The sequence below is a fragment of the Pygoscelis adeliae genome, unplaced genomic scaffold, assembly GCF_000699105.1.
Source record: "Pygoscelis adeliae isolate BGI_AS28 unplaced genomic scaffold, ASM69910v1 Scaffold199, whole genome shotgun sequence".
In the NCBI taxonomy this organism is placed as follows: domain Eukaryota; kingdom Metazoa; phylum Chordata; class Aves; order Sphenisciformes; family Spheniscidae; genus Pygoscelis; species Pygoscelis adeliae.
Window position 1 is genome coordinate 1,544,790 of NW_008825495.1, and position 12,625 is coordinate 1,557,414.

A 12,625-nucleotide genomic window follows, 5' to 3' on the forward strand; every position below is an offset into this window, starting at 1 on the left:
GAGTCGCGCTGCTGGGAGAGCGGCCGCTCTGCCGCGGGCATGTTGGAGTAACTCCTGGTCTGTAAAGAGGAGGTGGCGCACGGAGCGGCGGAACCTAGACTGTCTTCTGCTTTTTAGGTGACTTTTGTAGAAACTCGAGTAGTGATGCTAAGGTAAAGCTCTGTGTATGCGGTGTTACTTGCCAGCAGAAGGCTCGTTAAAGTGTACGTACCCATCAGTCCTTTGTGGCACAGGTGTTTTGTGGTATGGTTTTGATGCCAGTTGATGACTTTGAACTTCTGGGACTCTCCTGTGTAGTGCCAACTGTGACTTTTCAAATAAATTCTTCTAACCTCCTGGTGTAATTTTTTTCACTAAAACAAAGGTTTTAGGGGAGAATGTAGCCCTTTGAACTTGCATGTGCCAGATGCTTGCTTGCTGCCTTTATACAGCAAAAGAAGTTGCATAACCAAAGCAATACAAAGTTAAAACTGAAGAGGCGTTTCCATTATAAGCCCTCACACTGGCCGGTTGAAACTCCTGAAAAAATTACTCTGAGCATGAGACTCTTCATGGCTGTCTGAAACCAACAGTGAAATGTCCTTGTGTGTCCTAAAGGCGTTCCTAGGCTTTTGACCTCTAAATATTAGCTTGAAACTCCATAATTGAGTTACTGATGCCATTTTCAGGCAGCAGTATCTGAAAGTGATTTTTGAGTCTGATTTAACTGTACTTAATGCTGTGTTAAATTTAATTTGATAGTCATCTTTTGGATTCAGAGCAAACATACTTGGATCTTTCTTAGAGATCTGTACAAACAGTTTGTCATAATGCTGTTATGTGTTTAAAAATCACTGGGCTTCTTTCCTTATTTTGATTAGGTAGCTGTGTAAGGGTACACAGACACTGGAGATAATTGAGTATTACTGAAGAGTAGGATCATCAGTGATGGCTGAAAGACTTGCGTATTTGACAGACAGCTTTTTTTTTCTCTTGTCACCTAAACGATGTTTGTCTTTCTTTAAGCTGAACTTGTCATCTTTTTTGCCTGCAGAGGAGAAAAGGTGAGTTGTATGAGTAGCAGTTATATAGCTTGTAGTGCACAGTCCTTTTGACTGAGAATTTTTTTAAGTAAAAGCACTTTTCTGGATACAGGCTAGTAAAGAATTCTCTCATTTAAAGTTCAATCTTAACTAAAAGTAAGTTTTGATCTTTTTAGAACAAGGCTGTGTCAAATGTAGTTTAACATGAATTTTTTCATAAACTTGAAAACAGAATTGTTTTCTGTTCTGAAAACTAGGCTTTCATTACACCCAGTTGCAGTAATGCCTGCAGGCTTTCTACCAAGCATTTTAAGATACAGGGCCATAACTTGGGTGATGAGCCAAACTTACTAGATTGGCAAGGTCAGAGGAGAATGTTCTTCTGAGAAATCCAGGCTGGACTTGAATTTGGGGATTTAGTGGTAACAGTCACATTTTTTTTAACTGACTTCTCATTCTCACTATGAAAAGGTCGGATTTTGCAGCTATACATCTTCTGGGTAGTCTGGTGGCCCTGTATGGAGCTTCACTGACTGTAGCGCTCTGCGGGGTCCCATTCTGTACATCCAATTGCAGGTTCTAGCTCTAAATGCAAGCCTTTTGTGTTTCTCATGTTATCAAAAGTGGTGATTCAAACCCTGTGTGCCTTGACCAGTGTCATCAGTCAAGTTCAGATGATACCGGTAAAAATGCTGATGTCTAGTGTCTGTGCTATCATTGGAACTATTTGAGTTACACCAACAGTTATTGGGGAAAATTATTAACCTGAAGACTGCTATCCATAATTGTCATCTATGTCACTGCTGTACTTATTTAATTTCCTCTTGTAGCCTCAGGAATAAATTGTAAAATTCAAACAGCTATTGCAGGTAGTAAGCTAGTGGATGGTAGTAAAGCTACCAGTCCAATTAATCAATAAAAACTGGTTGGTAAAGCTGTCTGCAGAATAGAGAGAATCCTGGCTGTTCTCTTGGCTCACTTAAAATAACTTTTTTTTTTCCGTGCTTGGGTGAAGACTTATCTTGCTGATAGCCTTCTCAGTATCCTGTGGGTCTCTGACACTAGCTGTGTTTCAAATTTAACTCCTCCTGCCCACAGTTATGCCTACATGCTTTGTGAATGTACTGGTCGGTCATTAGTAGCTACTGCACTTGAACACAGTGCCTTCTGCCTGTCTGTATTTGGTGCATCTTGTCTTTTGTTGGGTTTTTTTTTTGCTTGTTTTCTAAACTGAGTTTTCAGAGTTTGGATAATACTTCTAGAAAGACCAGCTATACATCCTTTTTTCTGCTCAATCTAAGTGGCTGTCATGGTGAAGCTTAGGGATGTTGGTTGAGGAGGGCATTAACTCAAGATGACAAATAATTTACTGCATAAGTGAAACTTAACTGGAAATAGTTATTATGAAGCTGTGCTGTTAATACGTACCTTTTTTTGTTTTTAAATGGTATTTCCATTAGTGTGTTTTTTAATCCTGGGATTATATTCCCTTTTTTCTCCCTGCAACAACTACTGCTCCATGGGAGATGTTCCAGTTCCTTGAGCTGTTTCTGCGTGAGGAGTAATATTTATTGTAGATGTATAATTAGCACACCTGCTCACCTAGAAAATCTGGAATCTCTGGAGTGTTGAAACCATCAGCGTGTTAGCACTGTTACTTAACACACTGTTGGGACTCTGTGCGTATGCTAATGTCTTTCCTATATCTCACTGCAGACCACTTTGGTATCTTGAGTACAGCAAATGCATTGCTGCGCAGTACAGGATGTGCTTTTGGCTTGCTTTATTACAGTATTTAGAGGCTGACATCAAAGAGTTTCCTGCATTAGAGCATTGTTAAGTATTTATGGTGAAATAATCAATTACTGAAGTAAGGGTTTGGCTAGAAGGCTTAAGTGATATTGAGTGAAGTACTATCTTTAGTTGCCATTAGAGCATGATGGGTTGTCTTTCATGCTGTATCTGAACGCAGGAATAATCTTGTCTGTAAGATCTGCCTAATTAAAATGTGGGATGCAACTGCATCATCTTCATGATGTACAACGCTACTTTATAATATAACTAATGAAGTGAAACTTCACAAGTATACAAACTAAAAATCTATCTCACTTAAGTGTAAATTAAGCTGACTTTATATATGGTATAAGCAAACAATATTTCTGTTTTTTCTTTTATGTTTCTATGTTGGGAATCAACACTTTTGTAAGGCAGCCTTTTGCCTTGGATTATTAAATGGGACAACTCTTGTTTTGATTAATGGCTTAAAAAGAGAAGGCAATGTCTTTAAAAAGAGATCCATGAAAGCGGTCAGTTAAAACAACAGAAGATGTTTTTTCTTAGAAGATCCTGAGATGCAGCTCAAGGGTTTTGAGGTAGGATTTCTTCCTCTGTTAATTTCTCATGAAGCATAGGAATACAGTAAACCTGAATTGAATTAAGAAGAATAGAGAATCTTTTGTAATATAAGTAGCTAACAAGAAAAAACACAAAACCTGTGAAACTTCCTGCTTTAAGGTAATTTCAAAGTATCTTTGCTTTTGTAGGAACTTTCAGAAAGTTTTGGAGGAAAACCACTCTTGACATAACACTGACCTTGTTCAGACACTCACTATAAATGTGGAAAACATCTTTTATTCAAAGCATGACTTGGATGCTACTGAAATAACTACAGAAATGAGAGATACTGAGTTAACTCATTCAGACTCTAACTGGTCATAGGTACTCTTGTCCTTTTTTCCTCTTCTCAGGCCCATGTGGAACAGTCTCTTGTCTGGGCATTAAAAAATATCTCTCTTGCATCTAAAAATTTACACTGCAACACAGTACTTAGCCCAGCTTTGGAGAGTATGGGGACTAACCTCAGTAGAGCCATGTAGTTTTCTCTTGTTTTACTATGCTACTAGGGGTACTGACTTATGTCAATGACTAGAATGATTTCACAAGAGTGGTAGTGCCTGAGCTGAAGAAACTAGAAAATCAGAAGGCTTAATTTTTAGTGAGAGTTTTACTGAATTTTCTTTTTGCTGCTTAAAGGCAAGATAGTTGAAAGCGTTTTCTAATTGCAGCCTCTGCGCACCCTTTTTATGTAGGTTCTCCTTTTGACTGCTTCTTCAGCAACATGAGCTGAAATAATGAAAAAGTGCCTTTTATTTAAAAAACAACCAAACTCAAACTGAGGCCTGATGTGTAACTGTGCTGTGTTTTCCTTCCAGGTCATCTTTTAAATCACTTGCAGATACTTTTTTCTCAACTTTGAATTGTAGGGATGAAAACTATTGAATGAGTTGCTTTATCTCTTGGCAGCAATCCACAGGTTCATTTGGAAAAGATTTTCAAAATGAAATTCAAGTCATCTTCAGTAATACTTGAAATTGGTGGTTGCAGTGCTTCAATACCTTCCTTTTCTTGAGTAGCATGAGTTATACTATCAATGTAAACTATTTCCATTCTTATATGGTATAAGCATATACCATATATACCATATACCACAGGTATACATGGTATAAGCATATACCCTTTGTTCTTTAGCAACACTGAGAAATAGTCCATGATAATGGTGGTCAGGTTTAAAAAAAAAAAAGTATTTGAGAGTAACTCAGATTTTGTGAAGGTTTTATGTGCTGTAATGGAAGCAAGATATTGCTGTTAAGAGTTCTTGATGTTTTGGATGGTTATAGGCAGCAGTGACAACGTAGCCAAGGAGAAGGCAGGCTCCAGTGTCAAATACGAAGGCTATACAAAAGCAGAGTATAGCCTGGTATATGAAAAACTAATTTTAAAAGTAACTACAGAGATTATAGGTTTCTAGAAAATACTGATTTCTTTATTATTTTTGTTATAATACTAGCACTTGGACTTTCATCTGTTCCTTACTTCATTAAAGAAACAGAATTAATCTGTCTGCAGATTCCTAATCATTGTGAATGGTCCTTCTTTCAGCATTTTAATATCTTCTTCTCAGATCAGTAAAATAAGCATGTGTGTTGTTTCTCTAAGCTTGTGATAGAACTACAGACTTGGTACTGAGCAGAGTCTATGGAAAAACACCATTTTTGCATGCAATGTTCATCAGCTTCCTTCCTGGAAGAGAAGTAGGAGGCAATCAACTTAGTTATAGCAATCTTACGATTGAAAAGGTCATCTAAATGAGAATGAGCCTACTAGCCAAGTTCTGGTAATTGGTAAGTTTGTAAATCGGCATTTGGGCTGAAACCTCTTTGAGTCTTGGCCTCTTCAACTATATTTATTTTAGAAAACTTTCCACTATTTACACAAATGAAGCCAGGACTGAGTGAGTCATCTTTCTGTTAAAAACTTCAAAGAGCACTAATTCTCCCACTTCTTCTGAAGAAAGGATTTAACATTTTGCAGGGCATTGGGCTTTTCAGTTTGTGTTATGCAGTTGTATTTTAGGCAGTTTTTAATGGTGATCCCAACAGAGAAGTATTAGTTCAAGTTGTCTCAACTTCATACACTGGCAACCTAATTTCCTCCTGCCCCCCTCCCCCAAAGACCTCCAAAACAAAAACACCCAAAACTCCAAAATAGTCGATGCTAAGATGGTTCCAGTGTGCTGCAAGCTGCCGAAGCCTAGAGCGGGTTTGGTCCATTGAACTGAAAACAGGGATCGCTTGTCTTGTGTTCTCCACAACACTTTTGTCACCAAATCTGGTCTTGGAGAGGACCCTAAGAAGGAGGATTTTGATTGCAAAGTTTTCTTTTCTGTGTGTGTTGAGGGTAAAACATAGTTTAAGCAAAGATAGAAATGTACAGGCATTGTGTAAGAGGAGATAAAGGTGATAAAAAAAAAAACCTGTTAAAAGGGCAATAGTAGTGGCAGGAGACAAAATATGGGCTAGGATTTGAGAGAGAGAGAAATGCTGGGAGCTGGTCTAGCGAAGCAGGGCATATGACACATACTGAGAGGTCAGGCATAATTTGCACTGGCAGCCTTAATTCTCTCATTTTTCTTAACTCGTGGATGATGACGGTAAAAGACTTCATGTTCTTCAGGGAGAAATTATTATTCTTGAGTGTAGTAAATAGAAAATTTGTTTATTTGACAAATATTCTACACCTGTAAGCTTTTTCTCAGTTCTTTGAAAACAGGCTTTAACTAATATGCAAGTGAATCTCAGTGCTGAGACTATAATACAGTTATGCCCATGTTGCACTTTATAATGAAAAGAGCAGCTTTTAAAAATACGGATCATGGATGGAAATGCCTAGTTGTGCTCTGTATGGTGAGTATAGGTGTCTTGTCTATGCTGTGTTCTTTATACAGAGTATTCAAAGACTGAAACTCTCATTCTCACTGCTTTGTTTGGACGCTATTTTACAACCTGCTATGTTAAAAGATTTTTTTCCAACTTATTTTGCTTAAGATAGTCAAGTCACATGAGTAAGAGTGCATAAGCATCTGTGTTAAAGGCATAGCAGGTCCAGTATTAAACTTTGCAGTGTCTTTTCCCCAGTTTTTTTAGCTGGAATCTTCAGTGTCAACTGACCTCCCAGAAAAAGCTAACTTTTTTATTCAACTAAACCAATGGAAGTTAAGTAGCTGCAGCTTTTTCTTGTGGAAAAAATGTCTACTACCGTTTCCTGCCAACTAGCAATGGGTTTCTGACTGCACCTTAAATAGTATATCCTCATTTCTTTTTAAATTCTCTAACAAATGGAAGGTTTATAAATGTCCTTAAGCTTGTCTTGCCCGTTCTGTCTGTGTAAGCTTGTTTGCTCTTCACCATAAAAACAGCTTCCATTATTCCTATGAAACCCCTGTAAAGAGCCAGAGGTGCACATGTGCACTTCATCAAAAACAGAAGTAATGAAAGCAAAGTAGGGGTTTTAAGGCTTCAGTGTTCAACGAACTGCATGTTTGTATTTCTTACTCTGATGTTTTTAGTTTCAAAGATAAAGCATTTCATATGTGTACATGAAAGATTAAGAAGGATGACTTACAAGGGGAATACTGTTGATGTGTTTCCCATTTTAGGACGCATAGACTAATTTTCCTTTAAAGAGGTTAAATTACCTGATGAACAGTTAACACAACAAACGGTAAAGCAATCAATAGTTAAGTTTTTGGGTGGGTTTTTTTCAGTTCAGTTAAGCATTTGGTCTTCTCTGGCTTTCCTGTAATTGCTCAGAGAGGTTCCAGAATCACCATCCTTGGGGAGAGTCAAAACACACCCTAAGAAATAGGTTTTAACTTTGAAGTTGGCTAAACTTTGAAGTTGGCCCTGCTTTTAGTGAGTGGAAGGTGGATTGTTAGGCATGTCAAGAGAGGTCGTCTAGACTCTTTCAAAGGGCTCTTCTGATCTAAATTAGGATTCTAATTCACCTTTCTGAAGGATTAAAAAAAATACAAAAGATGTGAAGAAATGCAAGATCTATTTAGGGAGAAGGAGCCTAGAAATATCTATCCTGTAGAAGAAGTTTCCAGAACAAGATGTTTAAAACTCTGACCCCTAGTCTTGTAAAGCCTTAAACTAAGAAAAATCATTATGAGAGTTAAGAACACTAGTTCAGGAGTGTTTGGGGTTGGTTGGTTGTTTAGCATTTCCTATGTACAGCTACAAGTAATTTCTGCATAACTCTTGTGGTGTTGCACAGTATAACATGTCTGGCTTCTTGCAAGTATCTCAACAGGTGTATTTTTAAGGAATGTTTCTGAAAATTTTAATTTTATGGCTAGTGTTGTACTGCATACAGTTTATCTAAAGGAAAGATAGGTATGAAGTCTGAACAGGATGTCAGTGTCTAATGTGTCTGATGGTGAGGATACAGGTTACCCCATGTGTGTCACATAGACCTGGCTAACAAATCTGGGGAATGGTAGTGTTGAGGCACCTGCTTCAATAAACTAGTGTGTGACTTTAACTCTTCTGTTTTCTTTCCTGTGTTGTTTCCAGTGGATTCTTACAATACTTGGAACACTCTAATGTGAAACAGGTGTTTTTATAATTTTGGACATTATTTTTGTTTACTAGACTTGCATCAGGGATGTGGTGCTTTAGTTTCTGATGTATTAGGAAGTGTTTCATTAAAAAACTTTTGAAGTTTGGTTTTGGCTTATCAGACTTCTAAGTGACATAGTTCCAGTTTACATGAATTATAAAGTGGACCACTATGTACACAAATTCACTTTCATGTCTTTAACTTTCAGTATTAAATAAGAATTGAGATTATTGAACAAGCCATGTATTTTGCAGTAACTGATTAGTTTGATTTGCTTTTTATGCACTGTCAACATCGGTGGCTGTTGGGAAGTAATCCGGTGAGAATTTCAGTTTTGCAGCTGAAATAAGGTTTAAGATTGCTCTATCTTCAGCTGGTGAAGTGCTTAAATGTAAAGAAACAAACCCAAAGTAAGCGTTGCTAAACAAATTCCTTTTTCCTATCTATTCTGTTAAAGGCATATAACACCAGAGAAATTCTATGTGGAAGCTTGTGATGATGGAGCGGATGATGTGCTTGCTATTGATAGAGTCTCTACGGAAGTCACTCTTACAGGTATTCTCCTCACCAGTATTTCTCAATATAGGCCTCTTTCGTCTATTATTTTTGCTCTAGGCACTCCCAGAAGATCTTCAGAACCTTAAATTGGTACTGGAAGAATTGTTTTTATCTTTAGTTACTGTTTTAAAATAGTGCTTTGTATTCTGTCCTGCGAAGAACTTTGAAATGCCTTCTTGCTGTGGGACTGATGCTGCGGTTAACCAGGGTGATAGTGCTTGCCTGGTTTTGGTAAGACTGTGCATGACAACAGTAAAAACTGACTCATCTAAGCTAGTTGGGATTGGTGCTACAAGTCCAAGATTAAATCTAGGATGGGTTGAACGTTGGGCTTCTGCAGCTTTTGTCAAATTGTCTCAGTGCTGTCTTTCACTTAATACTGAAACCTGAATTTTCATAAAGTCTCTAGAAACAAGAACAGTAAAAGACCCTCACTGTAAACTTAGTTATGCTGCAAATCTGGATTGAAATGTCAGTGCAAGTAGTCTTAAGCATACTGATGCTGAGGTCTTCAAAACTTTAGTTTGATTTTTTTAAGAATGTGAAACTAATGCATAAAAACAATCAAAGAATTTGCATTAAATGACAACATGAAATGAAGTAATGGGTGATTTCCCTTTTGATACTTCAGGAGTTTGTACCTGGTATTACTAATCTCTAAACAGACAGAAATGCTACAGTAATATTCATATAAAAGCAGTCATTCTCTTCCTTTTATTAGGTCTCTTGTATACCTCATGTAAGAGCAGTGTGCTCATCCCACTGATAATTTTGGTGTTGTAGTATAATACTTCAGTTTCTCCTTCAAAGTTGTTCCTTCAAAACTGTAAAGATAGCTGTCCCAAGTCTTTTATTAGTCTTCGCCTGTTCTCATTACTGGTGTTTTATCAGATGAACCTGCAAGGTGTTTAAAGCAAAGGAAAAATCAAGTGCTATCTTTCTCTGTTCTCCAAGCTCTGGGAAAATGCCTAACTCTGGTGTGGGTGGTTTGGAGTTGTTTTTTTTTTAAAACTTCTCTAATATCCCTTCTGCTGTTCTAGAAATGTGGATAGGTGAAAGTTTAACATGCTAGGACTTCTAATTGATATTTCGATACCTTTTGGATCTCTTGGTATGTTGTTTGAAATACTGTATCCCTTGCCACATCTATGCTGTTGTTGGTAGTTTTGCAGAGATAGACCAAAAAGTAAACTAGGTCTTCTGAAGTGGAAATAGGCTGAGGCTCAGAAGAAGCAGTCAAAAGTGGGAGGCACAAGCATTTCTCGTTTGTTTGTCCTTGCTGTCTTGATGGCTTCAAAACAAAAAAGTTCCTGGAAGCTGGCAGGACAATACATTATTGAGGGGTCTACTTGCTATGCTGTCATGTAATTCAATTTAATAAATTCAAGCTCATTTACTATTTTGATTAAACAACACGAGAAATTGCGTTAGAATACTTCCACATCCTTCCGCCCTACCCTGCATCAGGCTTTGAAATTCTGATGCATTGCTTCTTATACTTAAGACTCTAGCAAAACTTGAGATTTGACCAAGAAACTTTAACAAACCTACTTTAATAGTTTTCTGATATAATTAGAAAGAAGCAGTCTGAAATTCTGCCTTTTTTTCTTCTGCTTTTCAGTTAAGAAAGATGTTCCTCCTTCAGCTGTTACAAGGCCTATTTATGGTATTTTGGGAACAATCCGATTGGTGGCAGGTAAGGAAAAGAGAACTGCGCTCTTTAAAAATACTTAGGCAAAATATATTGCTAAAGAAGCTTTAAAGACAAAAAATAGTATTTGCAAGTATCTGAGGTTACACTTTCATCAGTATGATGGGCTTTCCTTGTGGCTGCTAGAGGATGGAGTATCAAAATATAGTTTATCATGAACGTTCATGTACCTCTTAAACCTGTAGCTGCTCTAAAAGTTAACCCACTGACAGCTTGTTGAGTTTTAAGGAATGCATTTCAAATGCATGCAAAGAACTTAATCTACTTACTCTTCATAACTGTTTTAATCTTAGCTGCAGGATTTGATGCAACAAATATTGGGTTGTAAAGTTTGACTTTAAATCAATAATCTTGGTACACAACTGAGAGTGACAGGGTGATAGACTAGCAGATGCAGCTGTTTATGTAATGATTGTGTTCCAGCTATCCTACAAATACCAAGAAAATTCAACATTAAAAGAAAAAGGACAGACTGGAACAATTCTAAATTTTAGGGAGTTGTAGGATAAGGTAAGAATAAGTTGTCTGCTTTTTCCAAGTATCTCAGTGATGTTCAGATCTAAACAGTCACTGCCACAAATGTGATGCATAAAGTCTAAGCTTCCAGGAAGGTAAGTGTTGCTATTCAAAAGATCTTTTGTGGGTAGACTTTATTAGATTTTGAGTAGTCTGAAAAATGATGTAATAAGCATGCGTACTGAATAAGTCTCCATACATAGAAAGGATTTAAGTTCACTCATTGCAATATTCTCAACTGAAGCAAAGTATCAGTTAAATGCAGTAACTTCTGACAGGGTCTTAAACTACTGAACTTTATGTGCTCATATTCTAAAGAATTGTGGATCTTGCAGAGTAAGAGCAATGTAATGGACACCTGTGCCTTAGGTACTTGACAAGCCCTGACTGTTAAAACTGAACTGCCCCAGAGGGGAATTCTCACAACTTACAGGCTTGGTAATGACTTCCATTCATCTAACTGAATATTATATAAAATACAGAAGTATGTAACTTCTTTTAATTGCTTGGTTCCACCCCCCCCCCCAAGCTGTGCACTGATTGTTAGTATACAGCTGTCAAACTAAAGATAGTATCAGTTAAAGTAAACGTTTAGCTAAGTGTTGTTAAGCAGTTCACTGTTAACTGTAAAACTGGCTCCATATGTAGCAATGCAGTGTCTTTAACAAGCATAAAAAGTCTTTGCCTGTTACAGTATTAGAGGGGAAAAAAATTGTGGAAGTAATATCTGAAGCTCTGAAATCTAAACAGAACATTACATACCCAAATAGGAAAAGACAATATTGAAAATTCATGTCAGATTAAATGTATCTATTTGTGTAGCATCTTTGTGGCATAGTTGTGGATGTAACGTACTGTTTTTGTAAGGTATCTGGATGCTTCTGACGTACCAACCAAAAGCAATACTTATAACTTGAGATGCAAACATGCTAGAGCATTCTTAAGTGCTTGAATTCCACCCAAATGAAAGGTATAACACTAGAGCTGCAGAGGTTAAAAAGTGGGGGTGGTACCTGTTCTTTGACTAACTAGATAGACCTTATATAATAATTCACCTGTCCATAAAACGTGGTGTATATGTAGGTATAGTAGTAAATACAAATAATGAGTAAACTTACTGCGCACAACACGAACTGTTTCTGCTTTGACATTTAGAATTCTTTCAATGCTTTAGTAAAAAAGTCTAGATTTGTGGTTCTGTACTTCTGTATGGCCTGCACATTGTTTTGCTCTATTGAAGTTGTAAGCATTTAATAGTTATAACGTGTGGATGATGAAACATTTTTATCCATCAATGTCTGATTTAATAAAGTAACCTTTTTCTTCAAAAACAAGATGGCACTGAAATCTGATAGGTTTGGAAATAAGGCTACGTTGTGTTTACCTGCAAGTGTAAATTAATTGCTCTGAGTGAACTGTCACGATTATGTGTTTTTGCTTTGTTACTTATGCAACCAGGAAAACAGCAAACTTCATGACTTAAATTATTAAGAGACACCCCCTTCTCTTTCCTCCATTTTCAACCTATTAGGATAAATGTTTTTTTCAGCATAAGATGAATAGGCTTTTTGGATTCTAAAGCATGCTTCCTTTCGTGTATTTCTGACTTGCTCTGTGCTTTCCAAACCGCATTCAAGACCATGCCTCTTTCTGCATTTGCAAGCCTACTTCAGACTGTCTCTGGTCTGAAGTAAGAGTAGCTGACACTTTATCTTGTCCTTTTTCTTAATTCCTTAAAATTAATGAGTAGCTCAAGATCTGTGAGCATAGAGAAGTGGGTAGCTTAGCAAGAGCGTTTTGTTTCTGTTCCAGCCCCTTACTGTTAAGAATATGAAGTCCTTGGTGTAACTTGAAGAAA

General features: G+C 37.1%; 1 protein-coding gene across 1 annotated transcript in view; it reads left to right on the forward strand.

The window, feature by feature from the left end:
- SACM1L (SAC1 suppressor of actin mutations 1-like (yeast)) overlaps positions 1-12,625 on the forward strand; it is a 34,818-nt gene that overhangs the window by 2,477 nt on the left and 19,716 nt on the right. The window contains exons 2-3 of the mRNA XM_009331342.1: positions 8,440-8,537; positions 10,162-10,236. Coding sequence (XP_009329617.1) covers positions 8,440-8,537; positions 10,162-10,236 — 173 coding nt within the window. The remainder of the gene's footprint in view (positions 1-8,439; positions 8,538-10,161; positions 10,237-12,625) is intronic.